The 27,799-nt window shown below is 41.6% G+C and overlaps 1 protein-coding gene across 1 annotated transcript; it reads left to right on the top strand.

Moving 5' to 3' along the window:
- The first annotated feature begins 1,341 nt into the window (after positions 1-1,341).
- On the top strand, positions 1,342-27,769 carry pkn2a (protein kinase N2a). Its single transcript, XM_061083776.1, has 23 exons — positions 1,342-1,813; positions 8,984-9,148; positions 9,510-9,645; positions 14,969-15,123; positions 17,878-18,007; positions 18,133-18,278; positions 18,479-18,692; positions 19,543-19,728; positions 19,914-20,023; positions 20,160-20,303; positions 20,890-20,965; positions 21,272-21,428; positions 21,922-22,048; positions 22,756-22,892; positions 23,405-23,480; positions 23,827-23,918; positions 24,022-24,198; positions 24,540-24,602; positions 24,699-24,775; positions 25,115-25,257; positions 25,381-25,488; positions 25,620-25,700; positions 25,869-27,769. The coding sequence occupies exons 1-23, from the start codon at positions 1,793-1,795 to the stop codon at positions 26,070-26,072; spliced, it is 2,925 nt and encodes a 974-aa protein (XP_060939759.1). The 5' UTR covers positions 1,342-1,792; the 3' UTR covers positions 26,073-27,769.
- The last annotated feature ends 30 nt before the right edge of the window (positions 27,770-27,799 follow it).

Here is a 27,799-nt window from a genome sequence, read left to right as displayed (position 1 = left end):
AATTTCAGAAGCACAATTGTAATTTTTACTCAACTGTCAGATCAAAATATGTTTCTACTACATAGTAGTACTTCTAGCTACATTATTAAAAGAGATCTTCATAGACCTGAGATTCGACTGTAAGTAAAGATGGACGACATGACAGCTGTCCACAAGTGAAGCCAAAACCTCTCAATCTCCACCTGGTGGCTGGCTACAGTATAGGACATACATCCCATCTCCTCCTTTTGATGTTATAAAAACATGATTGACAGCTGAGACTGACTCGTGATTGGACCGCACAGCTCCATCCCCCAATCGCTACTATAAAGACTCTTGCTCCAAATGTGCAAGATGCCAGCTTTCCTATCAGCGGTTAATCAGCTTCATATCTGGATAGGGGGAAGAAGTGGAGAATGAGATGTGTCCTCATTCTTTTTATGCAGTCTATGGATCTGAAATAATAAAGTTAACTAACCAGTGATGATGAATGTGCCTACAACTCAAACTTTTTACAGTGACTTCTGTGGTTTGTTAAAGTAAACCAAATGATGTAATTGTAACAGAAAGTCTATGTTGCAAGCTGAGGGCATTGAGTTGGTAAGGTACTGAGCATTTACCAGGTGGATTATGGGAAATGTAGGAATTTGGCACTCAGGACATTTCACCCTTGGCTGCTTTGCTTTTAAATGTTCTTTTTGTCATCTCTGAACCATATGGAAGCACAGTCACAATCGTAACATCGTAAAATGTGTTTACATACCGCGCATGAAACTTGTATCACATACACTCTCTAGTTTCTCAAGATTCTTTCAAGATTTTTCTTTATTGCCATATTCCCATGCACAAGAATAAAATCAAAAATGAAACATGGTTCCTCCTCAGCCAGCAGTTTCACATAAATAAGATAAGAAAGGAAATAAAATCTAACTAAGCAACATTAAGCCAAAAAAACACAGAACATGTATGCATCTGTAATAATAATAAACATAAATGGGAACGACGAATACATTTACCTGTTTTGTATCTAAGTGCAATTGTGAAGTACATTCACTTTGTCTGTGTATTTTAATGTTTATTATAAGTACACTACGCAAAATTTAACAGGGGAAATATTGTACTTTTTACTTGATTGGATTAATTTAAGTCATTGTCTGAAGTACAGTTTCTTGTCAATTTGAAAACTTCGATTTTACATTAATTCAAATAACGATTGCTTATTGCACAGATTGTGATGCTGTACTTTAACTTGTCACCAGATAATGTCACAGTGTGGTGTTGTTGATCTTGCAGGAGGCCACATCCCACATAATGAACGCTTTACTGCCCTAATGACCCTGTGGCAGTGAGCTGTGCTCCGTGTCAGGATGATTCCATGTTGTTAGTGTGAGTCTGTGTGCAGAAGTTGGGAGTCACATGTTGTTGGCGCTGAGGAGTCCCAGCACCGAGCAGCAGGAGCAGCTGTGTGCCTGCAGCTCCTCTGGGCGGACACCTCCACTGGAACCACCGCCTCTTTCTCCAACTGCAACTGGGAGAGAGAGATTTATGCCTCAGCTTTTCTTTTTCTTTTTTTTTTTGGGAAACCTAATTTATGACCGCCAGTCCCCCCCTCCAGGACCCCTCAGCGTGAAGACGACATGGGAAGCCCCGGGTGTCCGCTTCGAGGAGCCATGCCGTGGTGGAAGTAGTCCCGTCGGAGAGGGCAACTTTCAAACGAGGCTTGTTTTCGGAGCTCCTGCCTCCGCTCCCCTCCCTCGCTCTCTCTCTCTCTCTCTCTCTCCCCGTAGGATTTGATTCAAAGGCGAAAACCAAGATGGCCGCCGACTCCGTGCAGGTAGGAAAAGTTGACAACGGCTGCGGGAAAAGTGCGCAAACTTGCTCCGAACTCGCTCCCGAGAAGTTAGCAAACACTTTTTTTGAACTTGGTTAAAAGTTGTGTCGCTGGCGGGTGTGCGGTGTTGTGTGGGAGTGAAGGGGCCTGTGTGCTGGGAGCCCACAGGCTGGACTGGGAATCATCCATGGATCGAGGCCTGGGAAACAATTATCCAGAGTTAACTTCTCCTGAAATGTCCCGGTTTGTCCCCGGTGCTGTGGTGCGGAGGCGGCGGGGGTTTAACGGAGGTGGCGGCCATTGTACGGAGAGTGTTTTCACGTCAGGGTTTGTTTTTAATTCACGTTAAATGAAGCTTCCTAAACTTCTGTAGCCTAACGTAAAGTTAACCTGCGTTACTGTTGGGAAATCAACAGTCTTCCGCGTATTCCCACACACACACACACCCACACGACCATTATTTAGTTGTATTACGTGTCTCAGTAATGTGTAATGAAATATAATTATCACTCATATTATGTTGTGTTAGCTTGTTGTCTTGACGTAAAGTTTTTTTCTAACCGGATGAAGTTCAAACTATGTCACCAGCAAAGTAGGATACTCAGAAAGTTTCTATCATAACACTACGTGCACAATTTTGAAGTTTACAAAGGAGTGCAAGTTGAAGTTAGCCTCCCAGTCACGTCCCATTATTGTCCATGAGCAGTCATGACTCACTGATTAATGTGGTTTCACTTGAGCGACGTCAGACTTGAAATTTATTCAAACATATTGTGCAAGTGTTTCAGCTCATCCACAACTTTCATCTTGATCGAAAGTGCAGTCTGCAGCAATATCCTCCTCCATGCGGATCAGCCACACTGTTACTCATCTCTATGGAGAGCAGGAAGGAGGTCACAGCTGATAACAGAGCTGACACCTCATTGAAAATGAAGTCATTTTTTTTAATTTTTTTTATTAATAATGTTTCCCAGAGCTGGTGCAGATGGAAACTGATCACTGAAGCAACAGGTGGCGATGACCTGCAGCCATGTCACTGATGCTGCTTTAATCACAAGCATTAGCATTCATTTTATGCAATCGCCATAGGTGTGTGCTCGATGGCGTTATTAGTAACGTGGATGGATGACCTGGGCTTGGGTTTATGAAATTAAATTGCCATACTCGCCCATATTAAACTGTCTGAAAACAGTGATGAAAGCAGGGGGGTAGGCTTGATCCACCAGTTTCCTCCTAAATTTGAGCACATAAATGGATAAATATGTCCTTTTCCGGGGGGGGGGGGGCTCATCATAAAAGTGATTATGATAATTAGGTTAAACATCAAGCCAAACTGGAGGTTATAAGGGAAATATTTTTAACATTATTGTTGTTTGTGTCATGAGGCAGTTGGTTGCAAACTTGCATTTATTTCTAGAATGGCACTTAGTAGAGAACGTTGCTCTGCCAAGGCCCAATAGTCCCCTAATGGAACCACATTTATATTCACTAAATTCAAATAGTTATTCTGATCTTCAAATTATTCAGTCATAAATATCAGTCCCCGACACGTGCCTGACTTTTTCCCTCATCAAGATCCATGAATTAATCTCGGAGAAAATAACAAAAACCAATGTTCACAAGAATGTTAAAAATTTATATATTTTCCCCCTGATCTGGATCGAAATTGACTCAAATAATCATTGCATCTTTTTACCAAGTTTCATGAAAATCTGGTCAGTGGTTTATGTGTAATCTTGTCTACAACAAGCGCACAGGCTTCAGTGAAGAAATTAGTTGACTTAGTTGAAAAATATCTGATTTGGACAATATGATTTTATAAAACATTTGCACCATGTGATCTTTATATTATTTGTTTAGTGAAATCATGGCATCATTTCATGCAAAGTTGTTCAAGATAAAAAAAATATTGTTCAGTCCTTATCGCAATACCCGAGGAGACCCTTCCGTGTAACACATTATTTAGATGCAAAAAGGATCATTTATTACTTGCATTCTATTTTTCAGTTAATATTTATAGTATGGGTTTATCTGAAATATGTGTCCCTCTATGGATCTTTATTTAATGTTAAAAAAGAAAATGTATGTGAATCTAATGCCCATTCATTTGTTTTTAACCTGCCTGTCAGTTTCAGCTGACGTGCTCAATACTTAATGTGACTCGCATAATCCAACTGACAGTGTTTGGTCTGTCGGGATTATCAGTCGTCAGTGACAGTTTGTTAGTGACAGAAGATCCATTACTCAACAACACACACAATAACACAAGCCCGGACTTGTGTTATGTTCCTAAGGATTGTGGTTAAGTTTGCACATTTCTAAAGTTAAAAAAAGATACCAAAACTACATCTGGAAGTCATGTTTCCACGATTAAAAGAAGTGTCTATGTTTAACCAGGGTACACCAAACCATCTTAACAACATATACAACTGTTGTGGTTTAAATGGAGTGGATCCAGATCACCTCAGCACAGCTAACATTGCTTTAGTAGTTTGTTCTCCTTTTGTCACATTGCAGCATCCCAGAATAAATCTTTTGTCTGGCCGGCTCAGGAATGACCATTAACATTGACCTGATGTGTGAAACGCTACCTACAGTTGACGTGCGTGTGACGTGTGTGCGACTCATGTGAATGCTGCATGTGTGTGATCTACGTTTATTAGCCTGTGTTGCTATTTCTGGTTGCAGCAGAGCACCAGGCTGTGGCCAGTTCTCTGCCAGCCAGCTGTGGGGTAAAGACAGCCGGGTGTCAGGTTGTAGGCTGAGATGGCAAGGGCCTGATTCTTTTTTTTTTTGGTCTTTACTTAAAAAAAACAAAAAACACAAGTGAGTCTGAACTGGCCTCAACTTTTCCATTGTCCTATTGTCTGAATGGAGCTCCTGTTTTAGGACTTGGAGCTTTCAGACTTAAATACTGAGTTGACCTGCTAACACTTGAGGTTTAGACCTAATGTTTGGTTTTACCTCACAGTTTCCTTTCATGTTGTGTACTGAAAGAGTTCCTAAAAGGTTTGGCATGAGTAGCTATCAACTGCAGGTTAACTTTGTAAGAATATTATCAACTGACTATTTAATCAGTTGATAATAAAAGTCTTAGATAGGCAGTCTGTTAGTAATAGTTTTTATTTGCAGAATAACGTCCCTTATTTTGCCTTTTTATATAAATTTAGCAGTCGTTTTGATTCCTTCCATGTTTTGAGATTGTCTTTTTCATTTGTTGCGAGCCTTGAACATTACAAAGATCAGCGAGCAGTGCCACACTAACGAGAACAAGTTCCCTCCATCCATCATAATCCCTGTGCATTGTGCCATGTGTGGAAACTTTTGCTTACAACTCCTGCTTTACTTGTCTTTGATCCAAAAAAGTCCAGAGTCCCCTGGGTAGCGTCATTGACCCCGACTAGGTGATACATTCAAGCAGCGAGAAATGATAAGGCTGTACAGGTAAAAGAACAACTCGAGGAAGTATTTCAGTAACAGAGAAACCAGAGGTGAAACCAATCCTGCAAATGAGCGCCCACTCGCTTTCTTTGAATCTAGTTTCTTTTGTTTGATCTCAAATTCAAACGCAGACCCTGTGGGTGCACTAGCTGATTTATTTCCACCTTATCTGATTGGCCTTTCATGGATTTCCTTGTATTGTTGCACAGTGGAATAGCTCCTTTTGAGTGTCCTCATGCTGTCCTCATACCACATTGGGCAAATACAGCTACAGCGCAAACAAGTTCTGCAGGGTAGTGAGCTGAAGCAGAGAGGAGATTGTATTTTTTTCTTGCTCCATTCTTCCACTTCCAGGAGTTGTGACCTCCATTTTACCTATGAGTCATCAAGGAGGCTCTGGACCGGGATATGTGCAAACTATAGCTTCCTCTAAAGTGAGCACCTATAGAAAGAAGGGGGGGGGGTTCTTGAGGGCTGGGTGAGTGACTGAACCAATGGAAATCTCTTCTCAGTAAATATGATGTAATTTACCCACATAAACCTGTCAGTCAGAAGTAGAGGAGATAATATGAGGGTTTCCTTCAGGTTACTCCTAAGCTAAGGTAGTTTTCCAGGTGCTGATGCAACTCATCTTATGATCAATTTAATTCGTAGATGACAGTTCAAATAATATTCAAACTAAATCTAAAAGCCTTTGCTGTGTGGAATATGGCCTCTTCTCTCGGAGATAAAGTGTAGGCGGTCTTTGATTGACACTAAGTGGCCCATCTCAAAAATACCTGGTTGCTCTGTGAAACTGTAGCATGTGTAAAAGAGAATGCAGTTCTACAAACATGTGTCTTAAAGGGATAGTTCACCCAGAAATAAAAATTCTCTCATTATCTTCCCTAGTGGGAACCTTTTGGAGTCTCAAGGGTAAACAGTGTTGCAGCCAAGTCCAATACAATTGAAGAAATTAGTGAACTATCTTCAGAAATAAAAAAAACAACGTGCCTCCATACTGTGTGTGTGTGTAGTTTCATTAAAGTGTCCGGAAGCACGGCATTCAAACTCGACTTGAAACACCGTCATTTACACAAAGTTTTAAGCCTAAATCTCCGCTGATATCGTCTGACGAGTTGCATTCAGGGATCGTCGGAAATGCTAATGTCCGCTAGGTTATCCATTTCTGGTGGACTTTTAGGCTTAAAACACAGTGGCAATGAACTCATTTAGAGTTGAATATGAATGTCCGGGCTGGCGGACACTTTGATGACACCACACGAGCAGTATCGAGGCATGTAATGATTTTTCTGTTGATAGGTCTGATGGGTCACTTATGTCTTCAATTGTATTGGATTACCCCTAAAACTCCAGAAGTGTCTGTGACAGTGTCTGGAAAATTCACAGAGAGTTGGCGTGTTGGTGACAGTTTGAACACATGATCGACTGAAAGAAAACAAATTTCTCAGGAGGAAAAAGAAGTGCCATAAATATTTCCAGAGTTTGTCTGAATATGGCTTTTCGGTGACAATAATTATTTTTTTGTGTCTATTTAATAAGTCTTGTTTTCACTGGTCGACAAAAAGCCCCATCAAACCAATTTTATCTCTAGTTAAATAGCTTATAGAGGAGACGTCATTCTGCTGGTTTTGCATGTTTACACTGATCTAAACCAAGCCAGCATGATGCCGTGCCAGTGTTATTTTAGATAGCAGAGACATGACGTATAACAGAACAGCGTCTGCGTTTGTCCTACAGGATTTCCTCTTCACACACACACACATGTCGATCAGCCTCTGAAACTATCTCCACTGCCGGCTTATTGCCAGAACGACCATGTGTTGTGTTCTTAAGTAACTCCTTACCGTACTTGGTACCTTCTTGTAGTTGTTGCGGTGTAGTTACAGAGCCTCTCCTCCACTACACAAGTTGCTTTCCAGGGGGGTTGAGGCCACAATGGACAGCCAGCATTATGTTTTCAACTGGAGTTAATTTTAGACCCAGTCCTCTCCCGGGAGTGAGATTAGGTCCCTTCTGGGCTGCTCTGACCTCACAGAGTGAGACACTAAGAGGGATTTGGCTGTCGCTGCTCAGACAGTTTATCTTCTCTGTTGATGTCAATGGGCTGGGTGAGAAAGAGAGCGTAAAATGAGTGAGCTGGAGAAAATTGCGCCTTAGCAGAGTGAGTGAGCGTGGCTCTCAGTCTCAGCAGAGCCTGTATCAGTTATGGTGTAGCTTAACCTTTTTGACCAAGGATAGTAGTGCTCCAACATGGCAACAGCACGTCGGTGGAGTTTGTTTGCTGATAGTGTAGCTGGTCAGGAGAACATGCATGGAGTGGATTGTTCAACTGATCTAGAGATGGAGTTGACTGAAACCGATGAAGTTATGGTAAGGCACAAGGATTAGTAAAACCTTGAGTTTTGAACCAGTCCCATCTTTTCCCCCTTAGATAGATGTGATATAACATTAAATGGAAACAAATAGCACTAAGCCTAAATATATAAATATGTGGATGAGAATGTGTTTTTCTTATTTCGTATCAGAATCATGACGAGTTAAATGCCACAAGAAGATCTCGTGATAGTCACAGTTTGATGATGCTGTTTTATGAATGGAATAAGTTGATTTTCTCACACTTGCAGCAAACTTGGCACAATTTCAGAGACTTTCCGAGTGCAATGAGTTCTGGTTTAACTTTTACAATATATACAATGAATGCATTGAGTTGTTTCTGTTATCTGGAACAATGTGTATGCTTAACTAATGTAGCGATTCTAATTTCAAGACTGAGGGCAGGGTTCATATCATGGTTTGTAATTTGGCTCGTTAAAGCTATGGTGACTCATAGGTTGAAAGTTAAGTGTAGGTAATTTCATAGTTGTGACATGTAACTAAATCAACACCTCATGTTGTCAACATTAAATAATCAGTTAGAAGATCATTTTAAACCGAACAATTTAAATTGATGAACTGTATGATGAAATGGAATAAAAGGATTATTTACAATCCTCAGATAGTCACAGAAATATTGTGATCAGTAAGAGGAGCTTCACCAGTTCGACACTAAATTCATCACGACCTTTAAAGCCATTCAGGAAGTGACTTTTAATCCCGCTTTAGTTAAGGTGACGGCTTTGAGGATGCAGGTCAATGGTGACTGACGGCAGCAGTGAAAACACGGCACACAGAGGCTAGCTGAAGTTCAAACCACACCACTACACTGGGTTGACCTCAGATCGCACAGGTTGAGCAACAAGTTTAAAATCAAACATTAGAACAATTAAATGCATTATTTAGATGATTGTCCATTGAAAATGATTAAAAGTAGAATTTATTTTATTGATCCGTTCACATCAGAATTGGATCACACAGGTTTTTGAATTAAATTCACTGGTTATTATGGGAAACTCAGTGGCCGCTGAGGTGAAACTATCTGAAGCTCTTCTTCTCTTATCCCTTCTTTACTGCTGGAAATGCATACTGCTGAAATATTGCAAGTTGGTGCATCGTTTTAGTCAACACTCTATATTGATATGGTCTGTTGGTTTGATGCAACACAGAAAATGCCAGTGTGCAAAGAAGTTGTTGACGTATCCACTGACCTCCCTATGTCCTCTCCTCCTCTTTCTCTGGCATCCCATTTTCCTCTTCCTCCTCCTTTTCCTCCCTCATTGACCTCTAAATCACATTCCACATCTTCCTCCTATCGCCTCTTTTTCCTCCTTGTCCTCCACTCCTGTCCTCCAGGGGGATGCCAGGGGCCAGCTGGTGGCGGAGCGACTGGGTCTGGGACATAACCTGGAACTATCCGACACCATGGTCCAACAAAAACTAGACGAGATCAAGGAGCAGATCCGCCGTGAGATCCGCAAGGAGCTGAAGATCAAGGAGGGTGCCGAGAACCTGCGCAAGGTAAAGCCACAGATTTAGTTTGATAGTGGACAGGCTTAATGTCAAAGGGGTAATCGAGTGATTTAGTGTTGCATGTCTATGACAATAGAGGCTGAGTCAGCTGAAATTTATGGAGCAGGTCAAGCTTTAGAAATGCTCACCAATGCTCTTGTCAAGATCAAATCAACATCAGGGAAACGTCTTTCAAACTCCAAAAATACTAAGCGTCCCCAGAACCTGAGAAAGTGTTGTGTTCCCTTGCTCTGTACCCATTGCTGTGACTAAGAAACTGACTGTTGTGATTAAAAGGTTGTGGAATTTCCTTATTATTTGAGAGAACTGTCTTAATTATTTTCTGTCTCCTTCATTCTTCTCTCCTCAGGTCACCACAGACAAGAAGAGTTTGGCCTATGTGGATAACATGCTGAAAAAATCGAATAAGAAGGTTGAGGAGCTTCACCAGGAACTACAAGAGCTTAACGCCCACATCGTGGTCAAAGATCCTGAAGAGCTGCTAGGTAACGGCAGAAGCACCACACTGGAACACCGCCAGAGCATTTACTAAACATTAACCAAGTAGTCAAGACAGTAAACATCAATTAATTCTACACCATTACATTGTTATGAACCATGCGCTTTTGTTTTGTTTTTAAACTGGAACTGCAACTCTTGTGGTATTTGACTAATTGGTCATTTGCCAAGCCAAAAAACGTTTAACGGTTTCAGCTAAACAGTGTGCTTTGGTTTTGTAATTTTTTATATACCAAACAAGTAATAGCATAATTGAGAAAATAATCAGCAGATTAAAACATAATGCATTATAGAAACCAAAACAATGGGTGCGTTTACACAGGGAGCACATGCTTTAGAGGAACAGGGTCCTTTAGAGACATGCCATGTGTTTACAGGACATGCTCAACATTTCCAGTATTTCATGTATTGTGATCTGAGCATAAAGTTCAATTCTCCATAGCCTGACTGAACTGTACAGACTGAGTTGCAGTCCAGTTTGCAGCCAATTCCATTTGACGACTTTCTTGCTAGCAGAACAAAAAATTTCATTTTTAAGACCCATTCATCATCCACTTTGAGTTTTACAGTGATTATTTTTCTCCCCTCAGGTAAAACTTCCCAGTACAATATCAACTTCTGAGTATTTTCATATCTTTAACAAATTCATACCCAGATACAGTTTTTATTATAACTGCAAAGTATCACTGAGTAAATCATTTTGACAGTGTTGTGTTTAGGGATGTCACGAGAACCGATACCTACGATACCTTTCGATACTAACATAACAAAACGATGCCGATGCCCAAGTTTTTGAAGTACCGTAGGCACCGTAGGCACCGTCAGCTTCGATGCCAGCAGCTGTTAGCAGCTTAGCATTAGCATCGGTGCTGCGCCAGTCGACGTTTACATTCTGAAAACCAAGACGACAACTGCGGCTGCAGCGTTCGCCCCACCTCGACTTGTTTATTAAAAAGGCACAAAGAGTCGTGTATGGAAGTACTTTGCGTTTGACGCCGGGTTTACACCGGACACGGAAGCAACGCCGCCGCTCCGCGCTAATCCTTAGCGCGCCGGCACATGGTTGTTTACATCGGAAGCTGAAGCGGCGCATGGGAGTGGATGGGAGCCAGCTGTTATTTAAGGCTTGGTCCTGCGCTTACGAGTCGCTTTGGCGTCGCTTCAGCGTCCGGTGTAAACCCGGCGTGAGGCAGATGTATAATTTAATGCATAACGTGTCTCACAACAAAGCGTCACTCACATGCGACCGCAACTACCGTATAACCCTCAGTATATGCGCAGCGCAAGCACATTGAATTACCGTATATGACATTAACAACATCCAAATAATGCCCTTTTTTTTACCTTGGTATCGAAACCCCTAGTTGTGTTAGAGCAACACCTTTATAAGCACACACAGAGCACATTGATGGTTTGGAGGTGACTCACTCTCCAGAGGCTGACATTGTTGCATTCCACATTCCAGCGACAGTTACAATGAGCTGCCGATTGTTCCCCTTCGAGGCTGTTGAAAGCCTGCTCCTGTGTGTTTTTCGACAACTATGGAATTTGTAGAGGGTTTACCACAAGAGTGATGTGCGTTCAGCGTGGTTTTGTTACACTAGTTGCCTTACAAAGTGGCAAGTGTTGGGGTGAACTCAGGAAGAGTAGGAGCTGCATTTGTCTGCCTGTTGCCATCATGTCCCCTGGTACAATTGACACTAGGAAGTAGATGAGGAGGGGTGTGTGACTGTTTGGGGAGGGAAGGGAAGGGAGGTTGTCTTGGTAAATGGTTATCTCAAGTGCTAACAAATTTAGCCTGACTCTGCGACCCTGTATCTGATGAACGAGGGCTTTCTTTTTTAGTGATGCGACGCCAGAGGAATGTTGCTGGCAGTCACAAAATGATGGAGAGGGACTGAGTGTAGCATGAGGCAACGTCTTCAAGTTTGTTGAGCTCCCGAATCTGCGAGAGACTGTACTTGTTTCCTCTGTAGTTGGAAGGACTTGCTCAACCTCTGCAAGCAGTCCAGAATGTGTTTTTGTTCCAGGAGAGATTTAAGGGGGCTCTGGCTATTCTCTACGAGTCTACAAATGGACCAACTCTCTCAGGTGCTGTCTGTGAGCAGCAGCAGCTCAGACACAGGGTCACCATTACCTCTGTCACATACTGTATGATATCATTCTCATGATCTCATTCTCGTCTCGTAAAGAGACCTGCCCCAAGATCAGCAGTTTACTCCCTGAATACAAGTTCAGTCAGATTTCCTTCGAGTCATCGTATTACATCTCACATGACGACCAGGTTTTTTTCAGTCAGTTTCGAGTCCAGTTCTCCAAGTCATGATGTAATTGTTTAGAGCGTTTTGTTAACATGTTTCCTATTAGACACAGATGGGGTCAATCTGAGGGAGGGTTCCCCTTGTCAGCTGTCCAGCAGTGACATCAGCTATTCAGTAGCTGGCTGTCTTGTCCTCCGGCCCAGCGTGGGTTGCACCACCCTCAGAAGGAGGGGTGGTGTGGATGTGTCCTTGAATTCTTGGCTCGATGTGAACTTGACCAAGCCCTGATAGTACACTGCTTGACATACGCAGCACTTTTTCACATCTGTTTCTGAGCATGCATGTGTCATTTTCACTAACGTCTTTCACATGACGCTACAAACCCTCATTATGCAATGTGAATTTTCAGTTTCGCCACAAGCCCCTGTTCAATTCTCAGTGTGTTTCCGCAGACATGTGGTTACGAAGAGAAGCTGCAAGTGCTCACTCCGTTTTTCCTATCTTACCCTGCCTCTTGGTGAATGGGAGGGTTGCCCCATAGAGGCTAACGTCCTTCCCTCCTGCACGCTAACAGAAACCTCTGCAGTGACGCTCTCTCAGCTTGTTCAGGATCATTGGATGACTCATTTTCCGGCTTTCATGCTTCCCTTTTTCCATTTCCCACAGGTGTTCAAAACTCATTAGACAGTGTTTTGATAAAAAATTCTGAGTGAATGAATCACAGAGCTGCCTGCTGATCATTGTTATCTGTGTTTGGCATCGTCTGCAAGAGTAACTGATGGTGCCAGTCGGGTCCACTTAAATGGACTCAACACCTTCAGTGAAATCAGATTTGTATTTGAAGTCACATTTCTAAGATGAGCTCCTTTTATGACACCGTAAACGAAACTCGCAAGTCAAGTCAGGAGAAGTCAGGCAGGTTTAGTTTTTTTGCCCACCTCACATGTGTGTGAGAATGTTTTGCTTTGTGCAGCAGAGATTAGTCTGGGGAGGGGTTTACTCCTCAACTTTCGAGTCAAGACATGTCAAAAAGAAACACAACAAACCAGTGAGCTCATGACACAAAACTGGGGGTAGGAGGTTCCTGTTTTAGTTTTCTCTTCATCATGGATATATTGTTCTTATTTGCATACACTGTAATGTCACAATGGTATTGGCCATGGACACCACAATTCTGGTATTAACACAAAAAGAACAATCGGATTAAGGCATTGCCATGTAATAGTGTTGCATGGTATACAGATACTAGAAACGTATCGTGATACTCAACCGTTAAATACGTTACAATACCTAATTTTTATTAGTATCTGTACTTTGTGAATGAGACCCGGAGAGCAACAGCTGAGGAACGGCTGCTCGGCTGAACCGGCTGCTCCGAGGAACGGCTGCTGGACGCGGTTGTCAGTTGTTCACACTGGCTGTGGTTCGGCCTCGGTTCTGCAGCCAAGCTGCTACTGTCAGAGCTGTTTTTACACAGAGAGAGAACTGCCCATCGCTTGAAGTTCATTACATTACGTTTTAATATAACTTCAACCTTTCTGTGGTTTCTTGTATAACTACAGTATTTCCTTGTTTAAAAGTAGTCCTGTGTGCTCAAACAAATCCCAGTACTAGCAGTATGAAGCCGTGAATCTTCCGCTGATGCAAATATTTCACAATCACTCTTATAAAGAATTCAGTCAACAGAAACGCTGGACTGCTTTTATTTTGAAAAGGGTATGCTACACGAAGTGTTGTGACATATTGGACTGATGAATATTGAAACTGTGCCGCAGAACGCGGAAAAAATTCAGTCAAGGAGAGCACCTCTGAACAGCAGCTGTTCCAGGAGCTTTCCGCAGCCGTTGTGCTCTCGGCAACAGCGTTACAATAAGGAGTGCGTAGAGTGCCTCACTTTAGACATGCTTTTTTTTCTCACTCAGTGCAGCAGCTGTCACACATGTCACATGTGCATCTATAATAAGACTTTATGTTATTAAATGTAACAAGTTATGATCTCGATCTTTACAATAACCCACATTTTATATAGCCTAATACGATAAAAATGAAGGTTATTTATCCATTGTCAAGACCCACCAATATGCATTAATACAAACAAACAAGAAAACACTCAACAGATAATCTACAACTTTATTGAGAATGGAAATAATGAGCATAAATTACATTGTAAGTTTGGCATTTCATGGAGATGAAGCTCAAACTCAGGATTAGTTTTTACACTACTGGTAGCCTCACAAACTAATTTGGCCCTAAATATAAAGTTATCCAACCCTTTTTGTTGTACTTACTTGTTGTAAGTCTGTTACCACTGGATCAGATAGAGCGACTCTGTTTTTAAAGAAAAGTATCGAAAAATTATTAAAATTCAATATTTTTTATTGAAGCAAACATTTTGGTATCGTGACAACACTACCATGTAAACAGTATACCTATACAAATACCTGAACACGGTCATACTATGAGAATAAGCAATAAATGTATTAAGACATCGATTAGTCTGGCTGTAGTCACATAATGTAGATGTCATTTTGCAACACCGACATACGGCATTTACCAACTGCTTGGCGACGCATGCCCGGGGTTCGAATGTAATGTCCATGTGAGTTGGTACAGAGAAGAGAGCCAATTACTTTTTCTTCTTCTCTGTTCAGTTGATTGGCGGTTGGCAACCAACGTCAAGGTGCATTACCGCCATCTACTGTGTTCAACTCCTCAGCCCTAATTCTCCTTCCTCCTCTCTGTAAGGTCCAGTCATATGGAGTCTTATGCTAACAAATCTCATTAAATTATAAACAGCAGCTCTCTGTAGATACACTGTGACAGCTGAAGTTGCTACCTGATGGGTTTTTAGTTTTCAAAGTTCGAGGTCACTTTCCAGAGCTGGCAGGACTGTACCTAACTTCAAAATGGCTGACAGGCACAAATGGCACTTGCGTGTGAGTTTCTATTTACAGTGAGTGTATATTTGTGGCAGACTCCAGCAGCACATAGTCATATATCTGTGAACCATAAGGTGTTAACTTGTACTTTCTTTCCCATCTTTACCCAGAATGCCCTCTGACCCCAGACACCCCTAACAGTGAGGCCAGAATGTGCACAAGCAGTAGCCGCCTCGCCGCCCTGAAGAGACAGAACGACATTGAGCTCAAGGTCAAACAGGGCGCAGAGAACATGATTCAGATGTACTCCAACGGACCCTCCAAGGTAAGGATTCAAATGGAGGAGAGCGGATTCACCTGACATTCTACACTTCATGTCCGGCAGCCAAGTGTGTGAAGTCACACACATCACTTATACTGTTTCTAATCTCGCTTGTTTAGGTTTCATTTAGTTATATTAACATTGGACTCAACTAAAGTTTGTGGAATCATCACCCATACATTCACACAAGACACAAGCAGTCAGATGATCGAAAAGGTTCTGAACATAAGTATCATGTACATGTTGGCTAAACCTAAAAGTGAAAAGTAAAATGACTAACTAAATATCCATCTGTTTACAGTCACAGTTTACAATTCAAGTTCATGGTTCAACTTTGAACTGTTGTATTTGCATTAGTTGTGTGCACACAGTTTCCTGTACAGAAAGTCCATTGTAAATACAATGTTTTAGTGTTGCCCAAACTTTAGGGTTGGGATCACAGACAAATACAGTAACCTACTGGTTGTGATCAGTTTAAGCCAAAATGGTTTTTTTCCATGAGGTAATTAAAACTATGAAATTATCCAGATATTCTTGAGGGAAAACAATTGACTGGATAAGAAAATAATATGAATTGCATGGCAAAAACATCTCTTTTGTCTGGGTTACTCATTAATTGACCTCTTAGATGTACTGTACTGTACTTTCAAACTCTAGTTGGGCACCCTGTCCCACAGGTGGGAACCGCTGATGATTCAAGTATCTTTTTCACAGGCTGACAGCTCGTGTTTCTCCCCCCCCCCCCCCGTGGTCCCTATTATAGCGATTGTATTGCTTTCCCATAACCCTTGGAAATGATGGCCAAAGACTCTAAACGGAATAAACCAGAATTATCCCTGGCAAGTCTGGGAAACCAAGACCACATCACTTCATCAGGTTTTATTTACCTTTCGAGATTCTACATGACATACTAGATTTATTTTAACGGCTCAAAAGTAAGCTTGCCATTAAATATCAAGTTGCTACATTGAATTTACGATGGCCTTTACTTTTGGAAGTACTTTTACTTAAATATTTCTTTATAATGCAGATCTTACTACTTCACTAACGTCACTTCAGGCTGTCTTGCTAATTAGACCTATATTTATTTATGAAGGTGCCATCGTCAATATCATTTCCAGTTTGAAAGCATGCCTCTACTCTTGAAGATGGCTGAATGATACATGGCAGGTTTGCGTTTACAGCTTCACTGTAGGGGAGGAGGAAACTGACAAGGCGCTGACACATACTGCGTCATACATAGTGTTTGTGAACAACACGGGGGTAAACACTAACCCGTGAGTCACTGTGAGTGGAAAGAAAAAGGAGTCTTCCTCAGGTAAAGACTGCTTTTTGAGGAGGGATTAAAATAGTTTTTCTTTAGGGTGAGATATTCAGTCGTGAGGTTTTGTGTTGACGAATGTGAGCAGCTTCCTGAAGTACTGAGAGCCTCTCGCTCATTCTGGCTTCATCAATAGTAATTGAAGCCACTTTGTAGTAGACAGTTCAGTATAGTGTAAGGTTTCAGTGGTGTCTCCTCTACTTGGCTGGTGATTTAACTCTGCGTAATTTAATACTGCATCCGTATTTGTATTGCCTTGAAAGTTCTTTTTAAAGGAGAGGTTTATCTTTTTGGTTAAACCCCTTTGATTTCAAGCTGAGAGGGTCAGTGGAGGACTGATACCACCCTCTAGTCTGTATGGTAAATGAGAAGCTGCAGGTGATTAGTTTAGCTTAGCAGTGGAAAGAAGGGGAAACCTTCAGCCTGGCTCTGTCCAGACTGTCCCTATGAAGCTCTGCCTACCAGCACCTTGAACACTCCCTCATTATGTGCACATCTGTTTCTCAACGGCATCCGAGAAATGGTCCAGGGAGCCTCTGTGCCTGGCCAAGAATTAGGCCTGCACATGAACCCCCCCCCCCCATTTAACAAAAACACTGCTTTGACAGTTTTCTTGCTCTGAAAGTGTTTTATTTTAAAGAATCGTAACTCTTGTGTATGCGTGCACTTTCTAAATTTAACTTCACACGCTCTCAATTTCTGTGTAATGAAAATTTGTGCTGAATTGTAAAAAAAAAATGTTAAAAGAAGCAATCAGACATTAGTACTTGAATTACACCTAGCCAGACCCTCAGGGCCTTTGGTTTCAGTACTTTGTGCAAGTGAGTTTGGTTTAAAAAGAGCAGGCACCTGCAGAGCCTTTGTGTGTAACTGTAGTACAGTGATAAGGGCTGAAAACTGCCACACAACCCGACCGTCTGTCTGGCCGGGGGAGGTCAGTGTTTTATGTGACCTTCCCCCCCGGTCAGACAGACTGAGAGAGGCACCTTCCAGCTGGAAATAGTCTTGTCCTGATGTCACAGAGGAAATGCCTGCTGGACAGAGGTCTTTCCTGTGGGCGCCGCCATCAACAGTTACGATTTTAACTTCAGAGGAATTCTGGGTGGAGTTTGATAACTGCACTCTGTGTGTATGTGTGTGAATGTTTGCATGTATGAGAAGCAATTACAACACAATGAGATTCCACTTTCTGTTTTGTGACTAAAATGTTCCATGTGGTCACTGGTACGTTGACTCCAATTTAGGGCATAATCTGGCTTCCTGGCTGTTTGTGTTAAGTGCTCACAACAACATAACATAATCAGTGATGATAGATGTGGAGTATTGACCTGATGTTGAAAGTTATTTGAAGAGAAGAGAAAACATTATTAGAACTTTTGAGACAGTCATTAATTTACATAATGTGGTAATATTAACGGTTTCCTCTTCACTCATAGGATCGCAAGTTGCTAGCGACAGCCCAGCAGATGCTTCAGGACAGCAAGACGAAGATAGAGTTCATCAGGATGCAGATCCTTAAAGCCAGCCAGACCAGCGAGTTGAGCTTTGAGAGCAATGATATGATGGGTGAGTCATTGCTTTCCTTCTGTCATCGATTACAGCAACAAGGCTTCTGAGGAGAGATGCCCATAGTTTATTAATAAAGAAAGATTCATCAAAATAAAGAAACAACATCCGTCCTTGTCCTCCAGAAAAGCCAATCATCAGCCCGTTAGACCTGCGGGTGGAGGAGCTGTGTCACCACGCCAGGATAGAGTCTGCTGTCGCAGAGGGAGCCAAGAATGTCATGAAACTTCTGGGCTCAGGAAAAGTCACCGAAAAAAAAGCGCATTCAGAGGTAAGTTTGTGTGCACGGGTGTTTGTGTACTTATTTAAAACAAGCATACGCAAGAAAAGCTTTTCTCCACAGATGTGTTGACTTCAAATGAAACTGATCCCTGCACTGCTGGTGTGTGCCAATAAAGAAAATGGACCATGTAATTGATGTTTTCCTTCCTACGACTCACCCCACACCCCTCTTTCTTTTTCTCTCACCAGGCCCAGGCTCGTTTTAATGAATCCAATCAAAAACTGGACCTCCTGCGATACTCCTTGGAGCAACGCCTCAATGAGTTGCCTAAAAACCACCCGCGCAGCAGCAGCATCCTCGAGGAGTTGTCCATGCTGTCGTCACCGGCCCTCAGTCCCAGATCGAGCCTCATCTCCACACAGAACCAGTACAGCACAGTCACCAAGCCCGCTGCACTCACAGGTGACTGGACCAAGGACACAATAATGGTTGTTGTTAACATTGTTCTAAACACAATATAACAGATGTTATGGGGTATGGGTATTTAAAATCAAACTTGTGTTGCAGTCATAATAACTTATGTGTTAATTTTAGCTCAATTTGCAGAGTGATATAACACAGACATTTCATTCGTCATCCTGTTTTGTCTGATGTGTGCTTGACTAAAGAACACAAGTTCAATTAAAGCGAACAGACTTTGTTTGTGTAATGTTCCTTTAGTCACAAAGGAACAAACAGCCAGCTCCATGGAACTGTGAGGGATTATTGGACATTGATAAATACTTCCTGTAAATCAGATTTAACAGTGGATTAGCTGCGCTAAATTGTCTAGTTTTATCCTCTTAAGCAGGACTGATTCGCTATGAATCCTGATAATTTTTCCGACCAAAACAAGGCTCATTTTCTGCTGAGCTTTTCATCTCTATTTCACTCTCTTGAAAAGACATGAATAGTATATTTTAATCGGTTTAATGTGTCTCTTTTAAAACTCTTACTGTCTCGCTGGTTTTCATACATTGTTGGCAGGTAGAGAACACATCATTCAGAATTATCCTCATATAAACAGATCTTAGGTCTTAGATGGTTTGTAAGTATGGTGGCCTAAGATAAGTCATTCTTTATATTTTAAACTTGAATCAGACTAGTCTAACAGAAGAACTTAGTAATCAACATATCTTAATGAAAGCAACCACAAGTAGCTCCTCCTGATAAAGTTTGAAAGTATTTCAGGAGCATTTCCAATGTGGGACAACTGAACTTGGTGACAGATTGTGTGACTAACGGAATGTTTGTCATCGTGCCTGACTTCCAGGCACGTTAGACGTCAGGCTCATGGGCTGTCAGGACCTTCTGGAAAATGTCCCGGGTCGTTCCAAAGCTGCTTCTGTCCCGCTGCCCGGCTGGAGCCCCAGCGAGACGCGCTCCTCCTTCATCAGCAGAGCAAATCGAAACCGTGGCGTGAGCTCAAGGAACCTGACAAAGAGCGAGGAACTCTCCAGTAAGTCGGCCTCACGTCATGCACTTGTCATCTGAAAGCCATGAACGTTGATAAAAAAGTAACCAGTGAACATTAAGATTGGCTAGAAAAGTAACCTTATCTGTGATATCAGCTCAATTACAGTCTCAAATCCCACATTGTTTACACTTGTGTCTAACAAATGGAGCCTGTGTCTGTTGTGTTAGATGAGATCGGCGCAGTGTTGAAGCTGGACAACACGGTAGTCGGTCAGACAAGCTGGAGGCCAGTCAACAACCAGGCCTGGGACCAGAAGTTTACATTGGAATTGGACCGGGTAAAACCCCCACACACACACATCTGCACATCTGCCCTAGCCCACATCTCTGCTGTCGACTCAGTGTTGTGTTTGTGCAGCAGAGCCTAATTTTCACATCTGTTTGATGTTGTGTTTGTGTGGCTCTGTTGTGTAGTCTCGTGAGCTGGAGATCTCAGTGTACTGGCGGGACTGGCGATCGCTCTGTGCCGTCAAGTTCCTTCGGCTGGAAGACTTCCTGGACAATCAGCGTCATGGGATGTGTCTGTACCTTGAGCCACAAGGGATGCTGTTTGCTGAGGTGCACACACACGCACACACACACACTAGGAAGTTCCATATAATGATACACCTTGTGTTGTTAAAACAACATACAGCCTCTGGTGGGCAGATACTTTTGATACAGTGAGTGAGTAAAATCAAAAACAAACGTGCTGAAATATCTTGTTATTGGTATTTCTTCTTATTGATCTTTTGATATCTCTTATCATTTTCTATTTTGACAAGAGTAAGGAAAATTGGCCCTCTATAAAAATGGATCCTGTGTGTTTCATTGTAACATTTTGCTGCAAGTGTCATGATCATATCTCAAACGTCAGATGAAATTGGATCATTTTTTAGCTGCATTTCTCACCTGAATGGAACTGCATTCATTCTAGTTCATTTTAGTTCAAGGTTGGTCTCTCTTATCTTTCTTATTTATGACATTTTATTGATGCACCAAAGTCTTATCAGTCACTCATGCATTTTTTCATCCACATTATCTGTGTAATTTAAACTGTAATCATTTAACAGTACATCATATATATATATATACACACACACACACACACACACACACACAAATTTCTGCAGCTTTTGACTCCTCATGATTTTGTTTTGTTTAGGTAACATTTTTCAACCCCGTCATTGAGAGGAGACCAAAGTTACAAAGACAGAAGAAGATTTTCTCGAAGCAGCAAGGTGAGACATGGCTGTCAGCACATCACGCTTTATCAAGAGGCACTATTATTATTCTCAGACATCAGTGATAAGATTATTTAAAACAGGGATGGGTCTTGTGTCTAAAAATAGTTATTAAATTTACTGACTTCAGTGTTAAATTCTTCCTGATTTAACCACAAATCAGTTGTTGGGTAGCTAAAAGAAAAAATCGCTTTTTGTGTGTTATTCATAGACACCGCTCTTTTCATAGTGGTTGTTCTACTGTTTTTCACTGCTCCTGAGAAACATCATCACCATTTGTCTCTTTCACTTTGTCGTTGTCAGGTAAAACGTTCCTGCGAGCCCCTCAGATGAACATCAACATTGCTACTTGGGGCCGCCTGGTGAGAAGAGCCATACCAACTGTCAGCACCAACTCCTTCAGCCCGCAGGCCGCTGAGACTGGACAGAGCAGTCTGCCTGGTTCCCCTACACCTTGCAGGTACAAGAAACACACCTGCACACAGATGTAGAAAATGCAAAGCCGTTTTTAACACATTGTAAAACCAGAAGGGCCCTCGGAAGAAATTCCAAATTCTTAAATTAAATTCCATCAAGCTCCAAATTCATGTGTATCAATGTTAGAGATTAAACAATTCCTGGATCCGCCCTTTTGTCCAGATCCACGCCAAAATGTATTCTACCCATCATTCCATGTTCCATCCTTTTAGTTTTTGTGTTATCCTGTTGTAAAAACAGAAATGGACAGGGGTGAAAACTTAGCCTCCTTCCCCGAGGTAACTATAAAAAGGTAGTTGCTAAAACGATCTATCTCGGAGCTGTTACTAAATTAACTCACACGCTGTGGTTTTCAAGAGCAAATGTGTGTGGTCGTCTTATTTCCTATAGGAAGATGAAAAGGACAAAAAGTACTTAAGTGCCGCAGTCTCAGTAGCATTGGGGTCTATACTAACCTGTACCTCTGTCCTTCACAGTGACCCACTGGTGACCAAACTAGACTTTGACAAAGACCCCACACCAGGACCCCGACACTACCCAGTGCCCGATGACATCAGAGAACCCCTGGTGCAGGAAAAGATCCCCGACAAGGAGGAAGTACAGGTACAACCTGTAGTTTTGATAAGGCAGCGAAGAACTGATGTAATCACGGACTAAAATGACAACCGAAGCAGCAGCTGAGGTTGCTTTCTGTTCAAACTGAGCTTCACTCCTGTATAGGTCTCTTCTCTAATGCTCCACCCTGAGCCCTGGAAGAGGAGATTAACCTGATTAGTGATTCTGTAGCATCAATGACCAGATTCTCAAATCCAGTCAGTTTATGCAAAAGGAGACAAATCACATTTTTTGGCCACTGTCTCATAATGAAACGTTGTGTAAGCCATGCTTTTATTTAAAAAATTCAGTTATTGTTCACGTTACCATCTATACTGTTTGAGAACATCAGTCGGGCTGTGACTAAAGAAGACGAGTAATATTGACGAGATTTTTTCGGCCAAACTTTAAGTTAACTTTACATTTTCTAAAGTTAATTTAAAATGTTTTGACATTGTTCTTCAAAATAGTTATGTCCCCTGCAGATGAATAGTCTTCCATCTCTCATATAGATGTATAGATATTTTATTATAACAATATTCACTTTATTTGTATAGTATATTACATAAGCAAAAACACATAGTTTTAGTGCTCAATTATTAAAAATGTCGTTGACCAAAAGCCCATTTAAATTCGTCTATTTTATCTACTCTTAACTATTTTCCCCATATCTCTCACATGTATTTCTGTTCCCCTGTTTAATCTCCTCTGGGCAGGATGCGCTCGCCTCGTTTGACTTCTTGAACAAGAGAAACAGTATGGTGGTGAAGGGAGATCTGGACGGACTGGTGGAGCAGGACATCCAGCAACCGGACCTGGAGCTCACTGCCTTCCAGAAAGACCCCGAGATAAGGTGGGGGAGACACACGCCTGGTAGATTTGTGTTACTTGTAAAACTTCAAGGGAATTTCATTTGAAAGTTCTTTAAATTGGAAACAGGAATAAGGAAACTATTTCCAGTTATATGTAATATTGCTTTTAGCATCAGTGTTGGTCTGTTTATGATTTACAGACTCTAAGAATCAGGAAACAATAATGTGACACAGAAAGATCGTGAATGCTCAAACTGTTTCGGGAACCTGCCTCTGAGTTTTCTACTGTACAGTTTTATTTTCATGCTGTGGACCTTTCAGATAAAAAAAAAAGGAGCCATTGCAATAGTTGCATGAGGATAAACGCTGCCCTCTGGCTTTGACTTATTGTTGTTGTTTTGTATTTTTACTTTTCAAGTTGCAGTAAAAAAATTACTTGTGTTGTCTGCTGCAGCCTGTTTTCTTTTATTCTAAACACCATCTTTATGCAGGTGAGTCTGCACTGAATTCTTTACTCTTCTTCTTTACTGATGTAAACACTTATTTCTTCCAGGGAAGAAGAGCAGTTCCACTTCAGCCTCCAAGACTTTAAATGCGTGGCGGTCCTCGGGCGTGGTCACTTTGGAAAGGTACATTTCATTTGATTATCAACAGAGGGCTGCAGCGAACGAACATGTTTAATGTTGACTGATCTGTTCTGATTATGTGATTAATAAATGCATAAAAGCTGAGGTAAAGGGCCATATTTATATTCAAATCAAATGTACATGTTTTTTGAGTTTTTTTGATCATTTATGACAAATTAAAGCATCAAATCCTCATGATTTAAGAAGTTGGAACTGGAAAATGTTATCTGGAAATGTATCAAAATAGTTGATTCATCTTTTGTCGGTTGCCAACAGTATTTATATGCTGAATCCTTTAAGCTCTAACGCAGCAAAGTAAGCATAAGATGTTAATGTCTGTTCTCTGCAGGTGTTGTTAGCCGAGTATAAAAGCACCGGTGAGATGTTCGCCATCAAAGCTCTGAAGAAAGGAGACATCGTGGCTCGTGATGAGGTGGACAGGTAAATATTTAAAATTGATGCTCAAACTCTAAACTAGGAGGTTGACATATTTCATCCACCTCTGCTGCTGCGACCTCTCACGCAATCTTTTCATCTTTTCTAGTCTCATGTGTGAGAAGAGGATTTTCGAAGCGGTCAACAGCGTGCGCCACCCGTTCCTGGTCAACCTGTTTGCGTGTTTCCAGACGCAGGAACATGTGTGTTTTGTCATGGAGTACGCGGCGGGAGGCGACCTGATGATGCACATCCACGCTGATGTGTTTGCTGAGCCCCGGGCTGTGTGAGTTACCAGAGCTCTAACTACTTAGTGGACAAGTTCTCACTGTAAATTATCCTAAAGTGACGTGTTAATGATTCATGATTGTCTCTGTTGATGATGTATCATGTATCTGATTGGTTCATTGGTGTCTTCGTCACAGTCTTATAGTTTTTACTTTGTATATCTGATTTAAAGTTAGACCTGCATCCACATACCGTCAGGAGCATTTCAAAGTGAATTCTGAGCCTGGGATATCACTCCTGCGAGGCCTGACATCCCATACTTTATGTGTTTGTACCTCGTTCCTCTCCTTCAGGGAATATTTAATAGATGTCATAACCTTTTGTTCTGTACCTCAACAGATTCTACGCAGCCTGCGTTGTTCTGGGATTACAGTTCTTACATGAACACAAGATTGTCTACAGGTAACAGTTTGCATCATTTTTAATACACTATTTATTTCTATAAGAAGAGTTCAAGTCTCATAAATAATGCTGGTTCTTGTTTGTTTAAATTTGCAGAGATTTAAAGCTGGACAACCTGCTCCTGGACACAGAGGGCTACGTGAAGATCGCCGACTTTGGACTTTGTAAAGAAGGTAAATGTGGAGAAGACACAGAAGTAAAAGATTCAGACTGTTGTTGAATTGAATCCAGAGGCTCCAGATAATTTATTTTCATCGATTTAAAGAGGTCATCTTTATCTCTTTTAAAGATGAAATTGTAAAACCCATCAAAAAGACATTGAGATCAATATTATGTGTTTTATTACAAATGTATTGTATTATCTATAAAAGACACGTTTAACAATTGTAAGTACTGTCAACATTTCTATTAAAGTGACCACACTGGGGTCAAAGGCCAGACGACAGAGGACAGATTATTCTTTTGTCTGAGCTGAGTAGGGTTTGTTGTTAAACTGTCTGTGTTGCTTTCAGGAATGGGTTTCAGGGACCGCACCAGCACCTTCTGTGGCACCCCCGAGTTCTTAGCCCCTGAGGTTTTGACTGAGACCTCGTACACCCGCGCTGTGGACTGGTGGGGACTGGGCGTCCTCATCTTTGAGATGCTGGTTGGAGAGGTGAGTCTGTTCTTTCTCTTCATTACACACTGAATATAAATGTCCTACTACTCCGCCCTGTGACCCACACAATCCTCTGAGATAATGATGATTCATCTTTTTCATTTCGCCCGGCTCGTTCAGTCGCCTTTCCCCGGCGACGATGAGGAGGAGGTGTTTGACAGCATCGTCAACGATGAAGTCCGCTACCCACGATTCCTCTCAACTGAGGCCATCTCCATCATGAGGAGGGTGGGTAGATGCGACTGTGGATGATTTCTAATGAATCATTTATTAAAGTGCTAGAGGATTCACATAGTAAATACAGGAGTTCACAGGAGTTAATCAGTTTTAATAATATGTTTTATTCTTCTTGTGTTCAGCTTTTGAGGAGGAGTCCAGAGCGACGCCTGGGAGCAGGAGAGAAAGACGCAGAGGAGGTCAAGAAACATCTATTCTTCAGGGTAAGAAGCAAAGAAATAAAATGCTCTGCTTTGGTTTTTCCTTAGGAATAGTTTGACATTTTATTTTGAAGAGGTCTAGTCCATATGTTTCTCCCTCTTCAGTCTTAATGCTGAGCTCAACTAAACAGTTGCTGCTACTTTTTTTTGACACCCTCTCTCTCTCGGTAGCACATGGATTGGAACGGACTGCTGGCAAAGAAGGTGAAACCCCCGTTCGTGCCGACCATCCAGGGCTCCAACGACGTCAGCAACTTCGACGATGAATTTACCTCAGAGGCTCCGATCTTAACCCCCCCCAGGGAACCCCGAGTGCTGCGCTCTGAGGAGCAGAACATGTTCTCTGACTTTGATTACATTGCTGACTGGTGTTAGCTTCACATGACTCCTCTCTCTCCACACACACACACACGCACACTGTGAACCAACCAACACAGCAGTGACTGTAGCTCGTGTTTTTAAAACTCTTCCTCCTCCTCCCGGCCCAGAACGTTGAGGAGGAGCAGCGGACATGGCTCCTCGAGCCGTCGGGCAAAAACCTTGTGCCATTGAGAAGAAAATTAAGTTGCCTCCTGAGGACCCCCACTTACTTTTTTAATCCACATGAAGAACTTTTTTTTTAAAGAAACAAGAACAAAAGAAACTCTGTTGTTGGAGAGTGAAGGAGGAGGGATGCTGTGTCCGTTGTCTGACCACTGAGAATGTTTTTCATATGAACTCTGAGAAGACGACAACAAATCACAATCCTGTTATTCAGTGTCACTGTCTTCAGTTTGTTTTGTTTTTTTTGATCTGTACAGATTATATTCAGTCGTATATTTTATTGTCATGTCTTGTTTTATTTGCAACGCCCTCGCCGTAGCTTTAGGACATTGTAAAGTTTGACATTTCTGCCGCCATCACGTGTGAGACTGGTGTTCAGTGAATTTTTCAAAAGTGCTCAAAGCATCATCGCTGAACTGCAACAAGCATCTTGACTACTACTGCTGCTCCTAGACTTGAAAACGGAGTAAACACTTCATTTCCCTTTGTGTCGGGGCCCGGCCCTTTTTCACGACCCAGTTTAACACCTGGTTCTCTCACTTTGCATGTGTGCTCAGAAGATCCCACACAATAATAATAATACTCTAATGTAAAACAGCAGTCATGCTTCCAAAGGTGTTAATAAGTGACTGTCACAGAGTTTCATTTTGAAGCTTCACATTGGAAACGATTTACACTCTGAACCTTTGGGCCAGAACAAACAATGCAGAATATTTAAATGTCTCTGACGCCCTCTAGTGGCTGTTCAGCTGAACTCAGTTCTGAAGATGCAAGTACCTCATGGTATCTCTGCATCTTTGAGGAATACAAATCCAAACTTGATATTAGATTAATAATTTGTCGACCTGAGTTCAGCTGGCTCCTGTCCTTTTTCTTCCCTTCCACAAAGAAAGGTCAGTTGTGGATCTCAAATCTTTTTTATCTCTCATTACCTCATTAGTGAACGTGAGTCTCATTGTTACAGCTACTTGACCAAATCCCTCTGTTCCTTTTACAGCAGCAAACACAATCTTTGATCGACTGAAAGTGAACCTTTTGACAGATCTTTTCTTTGGCCGGGGCCGGAGCAGATTAAAGTTAATTTAGGTCTAAACGCCATTTAAATGCTCCCCTGACTGTTTCTGTGACTTTTTTTTAAGCTGGAACAGTGAAACCAGCAGACAACTCTTGTCAGTTTGCATGTTGAATATGAATTGACTCTAATGTTGCAGACCTGTTGATATGAAACACTACAGGGAAGGGCAGGGTATATTATATATACATACTGTATGTACACAATTAAGCTGAAAGCACTAATTTTATCAATAGTTTTTATTATCTACGTTTCTTAATGATGAAAATAGATTGTACAAAGTTTTTTCCTTTTTTAAAAAAAATCTTTGCTTGTGCATGTCGCCAGAGCAGAACCTTATGGATGGTACACACCGATACCTGAGTCACAACAGTCGCTGTTCACCCTGGTGTAAAAAAAGGCATTTTCGCAGTCTGTTGCCTATCATGAATGCACAAATTAAACATTTGTAATAGTTCCTTCGCTTTTATTTGTAGTCGCAACTCAA

Source organism: Limanda limanda, chromosome 13 (assembly GCF_963576545.1).
Source record: "Limanda limanda chromosome 13, fLimLim1.1, whole genome shotgun sequence".
NCBI lineage: Eukaryota > Metazoa > Chordata > Actinopteri > Pleuronectiformes > Pleuronectidae > Limanda > Limanda limanda.
The sequence above is the reverse complement of the archived record's forward strand: the minus strand, read 5'-3'. Positions and strand labels throughout refer to the sequence as shown.

Bases quoted from the DNA above. Each gene is read 5' to 3' on its own strand.
- pkn2a (XM_061083776.1), top strand. From the start codon at position 1,793: ATGGCCGCCGACTCCGTGCAG. The intron at 18,279-18,478 runs GTAAGTTTGTGT...TTCTCTCACCAG, and splicing joins AAAAAAAAGCGCATTCAGAG to GCCCAGGCTCGTTTTAATGA. The intron at 21,429-21,921 runs GTACAAGAAACA...TGTCCTTCACAG, and splicing joins GGTTCCCCTACACCTTGCAG to TGACCCACTGGTGACCAAAC.